Source organism: Lipophrys pholis (assembly GCF_963383615.2).
Source record: "Lipophrys pholis genome assembly, chromosome: 9".
In the NCBI taxonomy this organism is placed as follows: Eukaryota; Metazoa; Chordata; class Actinopteri; order Blenniiformes; family Blenniidae; genus Lipophrys; species Lipophrys pholis.
Genome location: NC_137639.1, coordinates 9,655,853 through 9,671,853, shown reverse-complemented (window position 1 = coordinate 9,671,853; position 16,001 = coordinate 9,655,853). Strand labels below are relative to the sequence as shown.

The 16,001-nt window shown below is 40.2% G+C and overlaps 2 protein-coding genes across 2 annotated transcripts in view; both read right to left on the bottom strand.

Annotated features, from left to right (window-relative positions):
- bckdhb (branched chain keto acid dehydrogenase E1 subunit beta) overlaps window positions 1–3,357 on the bottom strand; it is a 62,588-nt gene extending 59,231 nt beyond the window's left edge. Inside the window, exons 1-3 of the mRNA XM_080471581.1 lie at window positions 2,702–3,357; window positions 1,943–2,020; window positions 238–306 (exon numbers count right to left, since the gene is read on the bottom strand). Coding sequence (XP_080327707.1) covers window positions 238–306; window positions 1,943–2,020; window positions 2,702–2,891 — 337 coding nt within the window. The 5' untranslated portion in view covers window positions 2,892–3,357. The remainder of the gene's footprint in view (window positions 1–237; window positions 307–1,942; window positions 2,021–2,701) is intronic.
- A 1,458-nt stretch (window positions 3,358–4,815) lies between these two features.
- On the bottom strand, window positions 4,816–15,888 carry ttk (ttk protein kinase). The gene is made up of 25 exons (XM_080471813.1): window positions 15,799–15,888; window positions 15,128–15,215; window positions 14,837–15,059; window positions 14,581–14,687; window positions 14,323–14,466; window positions 13,695–13,809; window positions 13,520–13,601; window positions 13,320–13,435; window positions 12,932–13,019; window positions 12,718–12,826; window positions 12,408–12,630; window positions 11,418–11,524; window positions 10,696–10,839; window positions 10,428–10,600; window positions 9,767–9,927; window positions 9,452–9,572; window positions 8,570–8,662; window positions 7,441–7,598; window positions 7,138–7,289; window positions 6,921–7,045; window positions 6,732–6,806; window positions 6,458–6,634; window positions 5,363–5,459; window positions 5,188–5,273; window positions 4,816–5,091 (listed from the first exon to the last, which is right to left on the bottom strand). The coding sequence occupies exons 2-25, from the start codon at window positions 15,213–15,215 to the stop codon at window positions 5,023–5,025; spliced, it is 3,033 nt and encodes a 1,010-aa protein (XP_080327939.1). The 5' UTR covers window positions 15,799–15,888; the 3' UTR covers window positions 4,816–5,022.
- Window positions 15,889–16,001: the final 113 nt, after the last annotated feature.

Sequence of the window (16,001 nt, the reverse complement as noted above, 5' to 3'; positions counted from 1 at the left end):
CAATTAAACGTGTTTTGTGGCTTCAGAAGAATTTGATTTGGTGGAAAGAGACAAAAACTGCTATTTTGATGAGAAAAGTTGCAAACCAGTGGTTTATGATATTGCCTGAATAAAGGCAGCTGGACGGATTACAAATGCTGCTCTCGTGAAATGTGTAAATGAATGTACAATATACGTTGCATAGGTTGTTCAAATGAAAAAAATAAAAACTACGTTCAAAAATCGACATTTTCTTACCAAACTTGTCTCTCAGACCCACTGTGCATCGAAACACTCCTCCGAAGGCAACGTCTTCCCCGAAGATGACTGTGGATAAAACACAAAACACACGGGTGTCTTTAAAACACCGAAAATTAATGAAATGACCTTAAAAGGTTTGTAATTTTATGGACTGTACATCCAAATACACTAATACCAAGCTCAAGTGCAATGGAAAAAAAATGTGAATATACAATTTTGTTAATGACTAAGTAATATAATATGATGCATTAGAACTTATAGTGAGATTCTTCCTACAAGCATTTAAAAAAAAAAAAAAAAAAATCAGTTATATAATCACATTTACTTCACTAAATGAAATAGGTATAACTTGGACACAAGTCTGGATCTGTTGGAAAGCCTCGTCGTACAGAACTGGCTACAGTTTTTCCTATGAGGCAGGAAAAAACAGCAACATAGTGGATATAATGTTGTTGCGATATCAGCCTAATGACCGCTGGTATGAAACGCTCGCTCTTGTAGGCCAAGAAGTCAGATTCAATAAAAACGTTGCGAGTCCGTGTTTACAATCGAAACTTAAGTGCGATGAGTTGATGGTCAATTGAGTTGCAAAAGAGCAAATCATAACGGTTTGTCTTGAGGAAAAATAAATGAGCTATTCGCATGTGAAACAGGAACATCTGAGCTCACGCTGAAAAAACATCACAAAATGCTTAGAAAGTTCCAAAAAAAAAAAAAAAACCTACAGATGTAGTCTCCAGTCCTGTTCCTGAAGAGCCCCATGTTCTAACTGCTGTAACACACCTGACTGCAACGAGGGGCTTCTTTAAGGCTCTCTGGGAGCTTGGTGATGACATCATTATTAGGTTTGTGAGTGATGAAGTATTAGGAGCTCAGTATCATGCAGGACAGTGGCTCTCCAAGACCAGATATTCAGACCACTGCCCTGTAGAATATTATAACTTCTTTTAATTTATAGGAACGGTTGGCAAACTGGCATGGACGTGGATAGCATTATCACCACAGAGCCAGAAGACCCTGGAGGACGTTGACCTAAATTCAAACTCGAAGTCCACAGACCTACTGTAAATACTGTTAACACGAAAAACAGAGGAAACTCCTGATCTTAAGATAAGATAAGATAAGATCTCCCTTTATTTATCTCGCATGTGGAGAAATTTGCAGTGGTACAACAGGATAGTAAAGAGAGGGCAACAGTACAGTATTATTTTAATCTGTCAATGCTTCAATATAATTAGAGCAAGATTCCTCTCAAGCTTTCTGCAAAGCTCCGTATTACCACGTTGTATAAATACAGGTATGCTGGGGACACTATACACTCTTTGCACTGCATTAAGTCACACCCGCCAGTAGCAGGAGTGCCGGCATGCATGCTTGAGTCTGTCCCATCATATAATGTGCCAACAACGCTACGGAGCCACTTTTCATTCTGAGGCTCAAGTGTGGCAGCATCTACTGCTCAGATAAAACCCTCACCACCCGGTGTGTGTGTGTGTGTGTGTGTGTGTGTGTGTGTGTGTGTGTGTGTGTGTGTGTGTGTGTGTGTGTGTGTGTGTGTGTATTATCCACGTGGTCTCTGTACAGGGTGCACTATGCTCGTCAAGTCATGTCCTCAAATACATCGCTGTGTATCACAGACACGTCAGCGTGAATATCACCAGGATCTGACGCTGAGAATGTTGGAGGAATTCCAGCATCATACCTGCGGTAGGATCAGAGGAAAGAGTGTTGTCCAAGGCACTTGTAACTGACTGGAACATGTTCATCTTCTGGGTAGGACCTGAAAGTCAACAAAAGACATAAACAATAAAGCTTTGGCACGTACAGTACTATAACTCACCCGACCAGTTGTTGCAGAAAAGGAAACATGGCACGGATTAAAGCTCGTTAATCCAGAAGACACAACCGCTATTGTTATAGAAGATGCACAGACAACATTGTTTCTCCACTAAACCCGACACCGGCTGCCAACTTCCTGCACACGTATGAATACTTACAGAGGTGAACCCATTGTTGCTGTGTGATGAAACAACCTTGGAAGTCATTGAGCAACAGACAACATGTTTAATGACTCTAATCAAATTGTCAATGGATGTTGACGTTCTCCAAATAGTTTTTTGCTTGTTTGTTTAATCATCAAACCCTTGCTGGACACGACATTACCACCTTGGATCAGGAATAGAGTAAAACTTGCAAACAGTGGAGCAGATCATACACTACCTAAACTCTTCATGAATCACTAAACTTTCTAAAAGTTAAAAGGGCAGAACTGTCAAGAGCCTTACAATGACTGACATGTGTTTGTTCACCCAGAATCCAAACAGAAAACACCTGCATTGAAGCTTGACCCAACAACAAAGCTCCATCCATTATTTTTTTCCGTCTGGAGTTTGGAGTGACACTCTTTCCTTTGCTGTCATCACAGTTGAACTTGTTAGCCGGTTAGCCGGTTAGCACTCACCATACTGTGTGGGGACGGGGTCAGGCTGGAAGGTAAAGTGTGCCACATGCCTCCGCTGCGTCTTTGTTCGGGGGCTGCAGTCCGGAGACAGTTTTAGCACAGCTGCTCCAAAAGAGCCGTGAGTCCCGCTGCCAACGCCGGAGATGGAGAGTTTGGAGCCCCGGAGGAAAATCCGTGCAGCAGCCGCCATCACTGTTGTTGTGACTGACCAGGAAGGGCAAAGCGTTTCTAGCGGGAGGATCGTCTATTAATAGATGAACACCCTCACTGGATAAAAACTACGGCTTGAAAACCGAACGCAAAACTGGTTTATTTTAGTTTTCTCTTTTAATTTTATAAAGCACAAAAGGGATGTTTTGCTAATATTATTAATCAACATACACGTAACCCATTTGCTGTTTTTTTTAGTGCCATTTTATCTCACTTTCATAAACTTTCCAAAGATTTTAAGCAAAATGTATCTCATACTGCCGTTTCTCACATTTTGGGAACAACTCAAACATTGAAAAAGTTGTAATCTACTAAGAGAATTCGATAAATTTTGTTGAAAATTGTAGAGATCAAACTGGGGTTTAAGTAAAAGTTAAATATTCGCAGTGTTAGATACCCAAGAAGCGTGTCAGAGTGACACCTCTGTCTTTCTGCTGCTCTCCGTCGGAATCCGCGTGAAGCTCAGGCTGTGATTGGTGGAAACAGAGGGCGGTGTAGTGGGGAGACAGCTGCGCAGACTCAGTGCAGGTGGAGGAAAACTTCAGAAACCTTAAAACTGTATTCAAGTTTTAAACATTTCATAGATTCTCTATTTGTTATCTTCGGTATGATCCCTTCTCAAGAAAGAAAGAAAGAAAGGAAAATGTGTGCACATTTAATAAAGGCATCATTCTGAAAAGGGTGTACATTGTAATTTGGTGAAATTGGACTGCAAGGATTCTAAAGGTTTTAATATATACTTTAAATTCGGAGGAAAATTCCAGCATGGCGACGAGCCAAATGTTTCAAAGCAGACATAACTGAAGACTTCTGACCCGGATGACGTTTTCAGCTCATTTGGCTCAGGAAGAATATTGAGTGCAAAGAAAAAGAATAAATCTGTATGTCTGTATGACTTTTGTAAGCTTAGTGGGAGAAAAAACTAAAGTATGGAGGTGCATAATGAAATTTGTAGTTTTACACACTGAGCCCCTTCTGCATTTGATCTTAACATTCTCATTTTACATAAAACAAAACAGCTTTTGTTCAACTTGTTCACAATGTGAATTGATTCAAAACTAATTCATTTCAATCTGAATCCATGGTTAAGGACCCAGGGAGAAAGACATGTTCATGGGGATGCCTATATACCCAGACATTCATTTTTAAATTAGAATGTTATGATCATGATGAAAAGGAGGACCAACCTATTACTTACCAACACATCTATTTTTAGAACTGGATTTATTGCAAGTGTAAGACAGCCTAAAATAATAAAAATCAGACCGTGTAAGAGTTATGACAAGCCACACAGACTTGCCAGATATTTGGCACGACAAGCATCTGCCTGGGATGACAAGAAATCCACTTATTGTACATGAATCTCTCCAGCTAATCACACCTTAGAATTTAAAGAAACGATAAGTTGGGCCACAGTCAACCAAAACGGACTACTTTTTGTGAGACAAAACAATGTGCAACATGAAATCGACACTTTGACAACCCATGATCTAACTCATAATTCAGTCATTTATTCACTTTTAATGTACGTATGATTTTATGTTCAATGAAATATTTCTCATTTGTGAATTTTACACAAATAGCAAGGATTTGGATTAATAACTGCCCGTGGACCACAATCCACACAGGAGTCATTTTAATATAGGAACCTATAAGGAACTATAGGGACACGTTTTAGTTGCAGATATCAGTTTGGGTTTTATTCACAGCACTGTATATATGAATTTGATCCATGTCAATTAATCCACGGTAAAACTTTTCACAAAAGGTGGTCACTACTGACCGACATGGGTTTTTAATAAGAAATGATCATATGAAATAAAACTTTTCAATTTAACAAACATATTTCAACTGAGTTCTCCTTGTGTATCAACTGTGATGAATAACACAAATTACTCCAAACACAGAGTACATAAAGTTTATTTTACTATGCTATACTGTATTTGCTTTCATTTATTATCACAATATAACAAAACTGATGTATCATGGATCATTTTGTTTCAAGGAAACAACCAGTAAACATCAACATCTTACTTCAGTGGTTAAGAGAGGGCTAAATATTACAAAGGGGGGGAAACAACAACAATTTGAAACCTATAGTCAGGAGGAAGTTAAGATGAAGACTTTGCACACTCTGCAACGTCCAACCTTTTCCCGCTGCTGCACATTTTGGCCAAGTTCTGTGGGGAAATGAAGAAAAAAAAAAAAAATATATATATATGAGTTGGGATTTTTGAAACTTGCCATCTTCAGACCGTTTGATGATTGAATCTTACGTTAGCAGCTCGGATGATGCTGTTGGGGGACTGGAGGGCCGCCAGGTCAGTAAGGATTCTCTTGAGATCAGTGTTGGATGGATGCGCTGGAATTTATAGAAAAAGACGCTGTTTCAGTGGTCGTCAGACAGAGCGGCTTCGGCAACTTGAACTTTGTGCTTGTGGGTGTGTTCACCTGGCACGGGTGAAGCAGGTGGCTTCAGCTGCAGGTACGGATGCTCCAGCAGCTCTGCAATAGAGATCCGCTCTCGGGGGTTTCGTACCAAGCACCTCTGGTAAAAGCAGACCAGAAAATGATGAGTAGTACACACTAATTCAGTAACATGTCTCGCCCCGTCTCTGTAAACTAACCCGGGTAAGGGTTCTGTCTGTAGCCTGTGAAGGGAAGAGGTGGTGGCAAGCCTCACATACAAAATCACCCAAGCAGAACAAGACAAGAGTCCCCACAGACCTCTACCCTGACACGAATCACCTGAAGTCAGCACGGGCAATAAAGGATGGACTCTGCAGTTCTTTCTTCCCTCAACACATCGGGATTATGCGTTTCCTCCTGCCTTCAAACCACAGGCCAAAATCCTGCGACTGCAGATTCACCGCAGTGTTTCAGTCACACTGAAGGGATGCTGGTTGTTTCTTCTCAGGATTGCACTGGTGCTTTGTTGTAGGTTTTATTAATTAGATTTTTAATGACCTTTAAAAATCATTTCATTTCAAATATCAACAATTATTCTCACGTATCATTAGTTTTACATCCATTTTGAGTTTTGTATTTACTATTTTAATCAATTTAAATGATCAAGCTTGACTCATCTTATCATAATCACCCATTTAATCCTTTGAACATTCAGCAAATCTTCTGTGAAGCACTTTGAATTTTTGCCAAGATTAATTGATATCCGACCTCCACAGACAGGGTGTAACATGGACATGTATTTAAACATGCAAAATGAAGGTCCTAATAAAGAAAAGAATATAATTAACTCCTTGACTACTTAGATTTAATATTACTAGAGGTGGAATGTTGTTGTAGTACATGACTTTCCAGTGAAAATGCAACAGAGGAGATCTGTCAAACGTTTGAATGACCTGAATGAGCCAATCACACGGGCTATGCTAGAGTACTGATCAGACTGTATCATATGTGAAATAAACCAAATTATTCTTTGACAGTTATTTGTCACAGATCTATAGACACAAGATCAAAAACGGAGAAAAATCAAGTTTCCTTTAAATGGGAACTCAAATTAATTGTCAGGCCATGATGCCTCACCTTTAACACATCCAGCAAATCCTTCTCCGAGATGTCAGGGAACTCGATCTTGTGGGAGGGGTCGATAATGGCGTGAAGCTTGGTTATCTGATTGGTGATGCTTTGGAACGGCGTCTTCCCATACGTCATGCAGTACAGGATGCACCCCAGCGACCACACATCACCTTTGGGGCTGATCTGTGGAACGATATTTCAGAAAAGTGTTTTATATGTGCCATTTACTTCAGTGATTACGACACAGGTGGTTGAACGAATGGAAGAAAAGAAGGGGCACCTTTGAGCGTGCTTTTCCTGCCTGTGACGAGGTGTCTTTGATGGCTTCAGGGGGCATGTAGTTCAGGGTTCCAACCTGCGTTCAACAATCCAGAAGCATACATGTTCATCTGACGCGCCTTCCTTGTACTTAAATCTGACCTTTAAGTAAGATTATCTAGGTTCACTTAAACTGATTCATCTGACTTACTTGTGAATCCTTCATGATGCTCGTGACGTCTGGTTGGATCCGGTTCGCGATGCCAAAGTCGATCAGTTTCAGAGACGCGTTGACGATGACAAAGTTCGCTGGCTTCAGGTCACTGTGGACGATTCCTGCACAGAACAAACGTGCCGTGGTTAGGAAAGGTAGAGACTAACTGCCGACAGCACTGACGCTAAACGATGCAAACACAAAGAGAGAGGACCGTGTTTGTGGATGGTGTGGACGGCCTCCAGCATGTTCTTCCAGTAGAACTTTCTCTCCAGGGGATTGACGGTTTTACGGTTTCGCAACCAAGTGTTCAGGTCCAGGTTTCCGCACTCCATCAGCATGTAGATGTAGTTGTTTGTTATTTCACTGCAGACGTCAAGCACGTACAGCCATCACAATATTGTTGCAACAAGTCAACATGACAAACTGCACTAAATCAGTTAATCTTTCACATATTAGTTGTAATAATCAAACGCCACAAAAAACACCTCTCATTGGGGCATATTGTTGTACTCACTAGTCATAGAGTCTTATAATTTGATCGCTGTACTGCTGCAAGTGGTTCAGATGTTCAATTTCATTTTTGTAGCTCTCCACGGTCTGAGCGTCCGCCTCCTCGAGGTCCACGAATTTCACCGCAAACAGCTGCTTCTTGTGATCGAGGACCTGGTACACCTGTCAGCAACAAAACCAAGAATCAGCTGTTCTGTGACGACTTAAAGGTCCCATATTGCACAGTTTTTCAAATATTTCACATAGGTGTCAGAAGTCCACCAACAGTGTATTTCCACAAACCCTGCCTTGGTCCTGACTTTCAGCCAATCTAAAAGTCTCTCCAGTGCGCTCTACTAAGAACAGGCTGTTCTTGTCTCTGTCCACACCTACTCCAGGCTCGTCTCAGGAAGAAGAGCTTTGCAGTGTTTCAGTTTAAGTGGTTTCCGTGTTAACTGGTGAGTCTTTAGCGTCCCTTGTTGCTAATAGAATCTAAAAACCCGACACAAATCTGTAGCTGTCCTGACGAACACCATTTACAATGAAGTTTCAAAGTACCTCTGGTGAGTTTTCTTTTGATATACGACGTTATGAGTACTAACGATGGACACTAAAGGAAGTTGGTCACCATTTAACAGAGAAACCAGTTAATCTGAAACACTGATACAGCGCACTAACGTTTACAAGAGATTTACCGCCACGATTCATATAAACGCTGTTGTTCAATTCGTTTGAATCAGAATCATATCCAGGAGAGGTTCCTAAAGGTGGCGAGTTACAAATAGTGTTTCTGAATAGGTTACTGAGTTTGGGTGTATGTGTTGTTAGAGTTACTGCAAAATAGCCAACGCTCGCTTCTGCAAATTGCAAGGGTAACTGTTTTTCATAGTATTCTGAATTTATTCAGTACAGAATAACTTTACTGATATACTGAATTTATATTGCATATCTATAAAAATGAGAGCAAGCAGCCCAGGAAGGCGACAGACTTTCTTCACTTCTGGGGCCTCAAACGCAGACTGTGGGGACACGTATTGCTGTTGAAAAAGTAATTTTAGCATAATATGGGACTTTTTAAAAAAACCTTAAAGATGAAAGCCAGCACTTCATCATGATGCAGAATTAGTAGGAAGAGTTATCAGTGATGTTTTCACCTTGCTGGATCCACCTCGCCCAATCATTTTGAGGATGAACAACTGCTTCCCATTAATGGTGATGGATTCATTGGAGAACGTGGTGAAGGACGACTGAAAGAAAATGAAAACAAATCCAATTTGTCATTGACAGAACTGTGTTTGAATATTTCAGGCTTTGTATGAAGTTATTAGCACTGATACCTTGCAAAACAAAAGCCCCAATTCAATCCCTGCCTGTGGTGAACATGCTTGTTAGGTAAACTGGCAACTGTAAAACGCAAATAAGTGTGAATGTGAGCAAATATTTTTCTATTGTTAGCACTGTGATAGACTGAGGACATCTCCAGGGTGCATACTGCGCTACAACAACATTACCTTACGATAGATTAAACTATTTCAGCAAGTCTAAAATAGTGGAGAAATCGTTTTGGCCATAAAAAAAATGTTTTTTTCTCTTTCTAGTCTCTATGCTTTTCAGTAGTTTCAGCTCTACAAATGTTAGGGTGAGAATATCTTGATGACAATCACTCAGTCCTCACAAACATCAGTGTAAAAGAACTGTAGTAAGATCTTCTACTGTCAATATTTGGTTTATTGATACATTTAAATTTGCAGAGAAATGCCTAATACCACTATCTAATGCAAATTACAATAATAGATTTAATATTATACATTTTGTGCTCTGATCAATGTGTAAAAACAGACTGGAAGACTCACTGAACTACAAAAAAAATAATTAATTAATCAACATTCAATAAAGTCAAGTGGAAAAGCTCGAGTGGAACAGATCTACAACAGTTTGCTTCACAATGCTTTGCATGAGCTCAAGCGCATCTCTCAAATGAACACATTCTACATCCAGAAAATGATGGCAGTGAAAGAACATGAGCAACGTTGTACCTGTGGTGTCTGAAAACAGGCCGACTGATTTAAAGGAGTGCACGGCTGCTGGAGGGGTCCGTTGCTTCGATGTGCTGAGGAAGGCAACTCGGCAACTTTCTTTAAAACCGGAGTAAAAAAACTGAGAGAGGAAACAACCAGAGATAGAAACAGTAAGAGACCCATCCAGCTATTTCATCCACTACAACAATTTCAATAAGACTCTACAATGAAAATAGTCTTTTGCTAGGTTCGGTGAAAATGAAGTATAATTCCACTTGAACACCACATCAAAATGATAATAAAAATCAGGGAATGTCCACAAGAAGACGTTACCTGTTGGCGGGAGGGTTTTTGTAGTTTTTGGGTGTCTGGCAGACGCCCGGCGGGTTCACTCTGGAGGGAAGTTGGTGGGACGAAGAAGAGAGAGGAAGAGAAGGAACAGGCTCGACCACACGAAAGAGTGGTTTGGGATCAGGAGGAGTTATCCGTTTCTCCTGGAGAGAAAGAGAACAAAAAATAATAATAAAATATATATATATATATATAACAATTTTTTTTTTAAATATTGCCAAAGTTTTGATATGGACACTCAAGTCATACTGATCATGGGTAGACATAAATAATTCTTAATAATAATCAACCTGATTGAATGTATATCACCAGTCATAAAAACGGCTTTCAATTACATGATGAATGAAGCTTTTGCCTGACACACTTTACTATTCCATGAGAGATATTATAAGTGACTTAGATTTTCATGGTAGTGACACATCTCAAAAAAGGTTAGACCAGCCACAACAAAGACTGGAAAAGTAATTGGCAAAATGAAACAAGAAGCATTTGTCAAAGAATATTGGGTTAAATGAAACTGAGGAGGGCGACGAAAACTTTGCATCAGTCCATTTTCAAGTCTTCTAATGTATCCACGTGCAAGCTAAGATTGATCATAAGAAAATTGTTCTAGATTTTAAAAAAGTAAATAAAGCCATCAGACCTCAGGGGAAACATGCCGGTTGACAAGAGTTGGGATCTTCCACTCTGATGAAGGTTCCTTGCTCACGGGTTTGGGCTGTTCCGCTGAGCGGCGCACGGGGACTCGAGTAGGGAGCTGCACCTCCTGGTTCCTCACACAGGCAGACACATTCAGAGGAACAACTGTTGGCAAATCTTGAAAGAAAAAAGAGGGGAAACACAATGAGGAACCACATCCAAAGCACTTGTTCTGCCCCCATACGATGAATCCCCTGCGAGTGGATATCTACCTGTGGAATGTTCTTCCTCCTTGGTGGGCACAAGCTTTGTCTCTCCAGCTCTGAGGTTACGCATGGCCGTGTCCAGGAGCTCCAGTGGCCTGGCGTTCAGCGCCACAGCTTTTTGCAGGATCGAAGCTGCTTTACTTAGATTACCTTAAAACAGGAAGGAAGGGAGACGGAAAAACATCTGAGTATTTGTGTAGAAGCGATAGAGTATTCACATGCTGGAATCGGTTGCAACATAAATCTATTCCGTCTGGGACCTTTTTGGCATCTGAACGCCAAGCATTCTGGGTATAGAAATACAAAGTCAAAACATAGACTTAATAAAAGGGTTGGATGCATGATTTATTTATTTTTTTTTTTTACAGTTTTTATGCATTTGTCTTGCTGTTTTAATGATGTCTGATCAGAACTGAGCTGACAAGTCAATCTGCCTCATCCAACCAATCTACATGTTCGGATGAAAAGTAAAGTCAATATGTAGAGAAGGGATTTTAATAGTAGATGGAAACAAACATTTTATAAGCGCTGATCACGTTACACTGGACATATATTCTTGGTTGTATGCATCTGTTTTTCTCTATTCAGCTATTACCGTATCGATGTATACTATTGCTCATCTTGATGTGATCTCCCATGAAAAACAAAAGATGCTTAAGGTTTGTTATAACTCAGATTTAAGATATTTCTTTATCAATATGGTTGTGAATGAGAGATAAGTTACTGACCTTGAGTGACCTCAAACTGGGCGTGTGCGATGTGGACAAAGGCGAAGGCCTTGCAGGTCGATCGAGCCACAATGAAGTGGTCCCCTGCTTCGTCCGGGTCTTCAATCCTGCAGGAGTATTGATGACACACTTAGATACAGCGAAACAAGTTTTGAGATTGAAGAGGTTTAAGCTTTGTATAGCTTTCAAGAGAGTAGATGTTGACAATAAAATTGATGAAATAGAAATCAATTCACAGATGGAAACATTTACCAAGTTTTGTTTTAGATGCGTTTTTTAAGTTAGAAAGTTATTGACCAACTAGAGAAACGTTGATACACCCCTCCCCCATTGGGATCTTGCTTGATTTTAGTAAACCGCAATGGCTAAAACATTTTTTCTCCCTGAAAGTTCCCCAATTATAAGCTTATAGTATGCCAGTAACAGGTAACAGATCATTTTGGAAAGATATTAATGCTTGAATGCGTCAGTAGGCTGGACATCACTTGTTTCAAAGGGTCAGTAGCATATAATTACTATGTATGTTTTTCTGAAGAAGGTAGAGGTAATCTTATTTTAGAAGAGGTTTGTACAATATATATATATCTTAAATAAAACACATTTTAGTACTTTACTGCAAGTGTAATAGATACTAATGACAATTGTAAATTAAGCTTTAGTGCAAAACGCCAACATGTAACAGTTGAGTTACAGACTATGTATAAGGACCTGACATTTTCAATTAAAATCCAAAGAGTGGAGCTTTTTATAGCCTATGGAGTGAAACTGCAATTAATTTTGTTAAAATGTGGAAAAACACAAGGAAACCATTCAATAGAGTACGACTTAGCGTAGGATAAAGCGTATGCAAGTTGGGAATGCGGGTGAACCTTTTATTTAGCGGCACCATTTAGAGTTGATGTGGCTAAGGTGTTGACTTCCCGTCCTTAGGTAACTTAAAGCAGACTAAAATCCCAGTCAAACATGCAATACAGGTTCATCTTCACTTACCCCTTCAGCTCTGCATATCTGACGAGTATCTGGGCGTAGCTGGAGTTTTTGCTGTACTGCCTGACCGGCATCCTGGAGAAGACTTTAGAGTAGCAGTGCTTCAGGTTGTTGAGGAGGTTGATGTCTGTGTGAGGGTTGCCTCTTTTCTCCACGGCCACCAGGTACGCCCAACACGACTCGGGAGAATTGGAGTTGATGACTTGACTAAAAGTGTAAGTTACGTCTGTCGGAGAAAAACCACATTAAGTTCAGACTGTCCCACTCGACACAGAGGATTCTTCAGGGCGGATGTATTGATCAATTTAGGTACCTTCCATTCTCAAGCCGTCCTTTGTGTCGTGAGTGTGAAGAAGTGTTGTGGTGGAGTCTGCAGCAGGCTGGTCCTCCTTCCTGCAAACCTCTGGACTGACAGCAGGTGGCTGAGGACAAACCGATGGGTGCAAATATTTACCTCCTGTTCTGAGCTCCAGTATTAACAAAGGAGGAATAGAGCCAAACCAATTCACAAGTTTATTTTTACTCACTTGGAAATAGAACATGTCCCGTTCTGCAGCATTTTTCTTTGTGGATGAGAGCCCGAACATTGAGCTCACATTTGAACCAGATGTTTGCCTAAAAATAATAATAACCTTTTAAAAACCCATCGCAACCACAGAAAGTCTGAACGAGTTTCATCGTATTTATAGGTTTGAAAAATAGCATACGTTTACACGAGATGACAAAAAGGCAGTAAAGACGACATTCACTAAGCGAATGGAATTCAAAAAAATACAAATGTCAAAAATTTCCTGTTGACATTAGAGGGTGGCAACACAAGTAACGCCAACTTAATTTTTAGTTACATTCCTCGAGGAGTAAAACTGTTTTCATAAAGTCCCCCAGAAAATAATCAACTCTGTGACATGAAAATACCTGGACACACTGGTTGGATATGACCCTTCGCTTCTTTTGGGGGGCATCCCATTTACATAGTCATCCACGTCATCTTTCTCTGGGATTGAGAAAGGCACCACGGGAACTCTCAGTGGCTGCAAAGCAAAAGGCAAGATATCAACTTCAAGTCTTTGAGGAAGATGTGGTCGGTTCCTTCAAGCACAGAGAATCAACTGCACCATGCCAATGGCTCTCTTGCGCTGGGATCCGGATCTCCAGCCTGAGAGTTGCTCGTCTGATGATCCTCCAACAGATTCCATCCTGACAGCGAGAACACAAAATCTCAGGTGGATTAACTCAAAAAAAAAAACAAAAAAAAAAACACGCCTCATAGATTTGAGTATTTGTTCTTACCCTGAGCCGAAAATACTGGAGAGCTGCAGGTCACCAGTCCCATCTGATATTCTGCTTCCTTTTTGGAACTCAGAGCTTTTCTTGACTGAACTGTGCACAGTACTGATAGAGGATACTGAAAAGGAAGGGAAAGGATTGGCCGGACAACAGAAATTTGGAAATTAAAGGTAAAGTTACTTGATTCCCATGTATTTTAATATTTTCCCTGTAAACTGAAGAGGCACACATTTCCAAAATTTGATTTCATATTTTCAGTAGCCAACCACACTGATTGCATGTTAAATCCTATGGAGGTTACAGTAATGCTCCAGCACCCGCACAGGAGTTCATACAGTGTGAAGGCTACATTCTCATTTCTCATGGATGCAGAAGAAATGCTCATGACAGCATTATGTCACAGTTCCCAGAATATTAAGAACAGAATTTGACAGAAAATAATAATAATAATTTTTTGACAATATTTTGCCCTGGTTAAGAATCAAGATACAAACTGGAGGAACATATTTTTCATTTCATGGCAATGTTTAGTTTGAAAACATAATGTTAGAAAAAAATCATTGATTAAAAAGCTGTTATTGAGTCAAACCGAGAATTAGCACGATAATAACTAACAACGATTAATACTCACGTGGTATATTTTCTTTATCCTCTGAACAGACCAGATGTGTTTTTCCTGTCTGCATGCTCTGCAAAGCAGCCTCCAGCAGTTCCTTTGGTTTGGCCCCGACTTCAATACCATCCTGCAATATGTGAATGGCTCTCTTTGTGTTACCTGATGCAGATACACAGCACACACACATAAACACACACAAAAAAGAAAAACTTAATGACAAGCCATGAAAAATTTGTGTATTCAGAAAAGAAACTGTTTTGTAAATCACTTCACCTCGAGAGTGCTCAAACTGTGCGTGTGCAATGTGGACAAATGCAAAATGTTGGCTGTGAGATCTTGCCACGTTGAAGTTGTCCTCTGCCTCATTGACATCTTGAATTCTTGCAGATAAAAAACAAACAAAATTAAAACAGAACTGAATATTTGCAATGGTATCCAAATTATTCATTCTTTCCCCCCCCCAATCAACAACCATACAGTTAAACCCCAACTGAGTTTACGTCTGTGTAGTGATGTAATTTTCACTCACGCTCCCAGCTCTGCAAATCTGACCAACATCCGTGCATAGCTCTCATTCTGGCAATGTCTTTCCAGCGGCATATTGGAAAACACTCTGTTATAAAAGTCAATGAGCTTGGTGAGGTGGTTACAATCCAAGTGAGGGTCCCACTTCTTCTCCAGATCCATCAGATAGGAAAGGCATGATTCAGGCGAGTTGGATCCAATGATCTGGTTTATATTGTCAGTGTCATCTGTAACAGAGGAAAGGAGTGAGGGTGGGCCCCAAGAAACACACACAGACACACAGACGATCCCTTACCTTCGTTAAACAACTTCTGTATCTTGTTGATCCTTTGAAAAAGCATGGCAAATTGCTGCTTTCTGTCTGTGTTTTCCTCTTCCTCCATCTTTAACAGAATAGAAATACTTTATTAATCCCAGAGGAAGATTCTTTAGTAAAAGTACCAATAACAGTAAAAAAAAAAAAGTATCAAATTAAGACTGTTCTTTAATTAAACAATCGACTGAAATCCCACATTGACTGTCCTTTAACAGTCGGTGCAGAAAAGACTTAAACTAAGCAGGTGATGATAAAAGTCCCGTCCCAGATTTTTGCAGCCTTTATAGGTGATTTGCAAAAACATAAAGGACGTGAAGAACAGACAAAACACAATACAAAACCAACGTGGCCTAGCGGGTCTCCATTGTCTATTAGTCATTTTGAAGGGGATTTTCCAGAACAGATCATGCATGTGTAAGAAGAAAGGAAGCCAATCTCGTGGTGCAATAATCGGGACCACGAACATGAAACTATTTATTCTTTCTTTAGATTGGTGTTTACACTTTGTCTAGTTAACTAGTTAGCTAACAATTAGCAATGTTGTGAACGGCAAGTTGTCTGCCAGCAAAACGTGGATTTTATGCACCCTCAAGCATAAACAGAATCGTATTTACAATAAAGTAAAGCCCGGTCATAGAAAAACACCTCACCGTGTTTACGCCGTAATTGAGCTCCGAGGTGAAAAAAGGATTTTCTTCCAGCGAGAACGAACAGCTCCACTTCAACTGCCACTTTTGAAATGTGCCACTTCCGTTCAAGCTGGGTCCTGATTGGATAGTTTAAGGTGACGTAGAGAGGCGTTCACAGACACCATCAGGGCTGCTCTAAACATCACGAGACAGTGACATGGTAA

Excerpts from the sequence above, each read along its gene's own strand:
- ttk (XM_080471813.1), bottom strand. The coding sequence starts at position 15,215 with ATGGAGGAAGAGGAAAACACAGACAGAAAGCAGCAATTTGCCATGCTT. Across the intron at positions 13,602-13,694 it reads TCCAGTATTTTCGGCTCAGG|GATGGAATCTGTTGGAGGAT; the intron begins GTAAGAACAAAT and ends TCTCGCTGTCAG. Across the intron at positions 7,046-7,137 it reads CCACACCATCCACAAACACG|GAATCGTCCACAGTGACCTG; the intron begins GTCCTCTCTCTT and ends TGTTCTGTGCAG.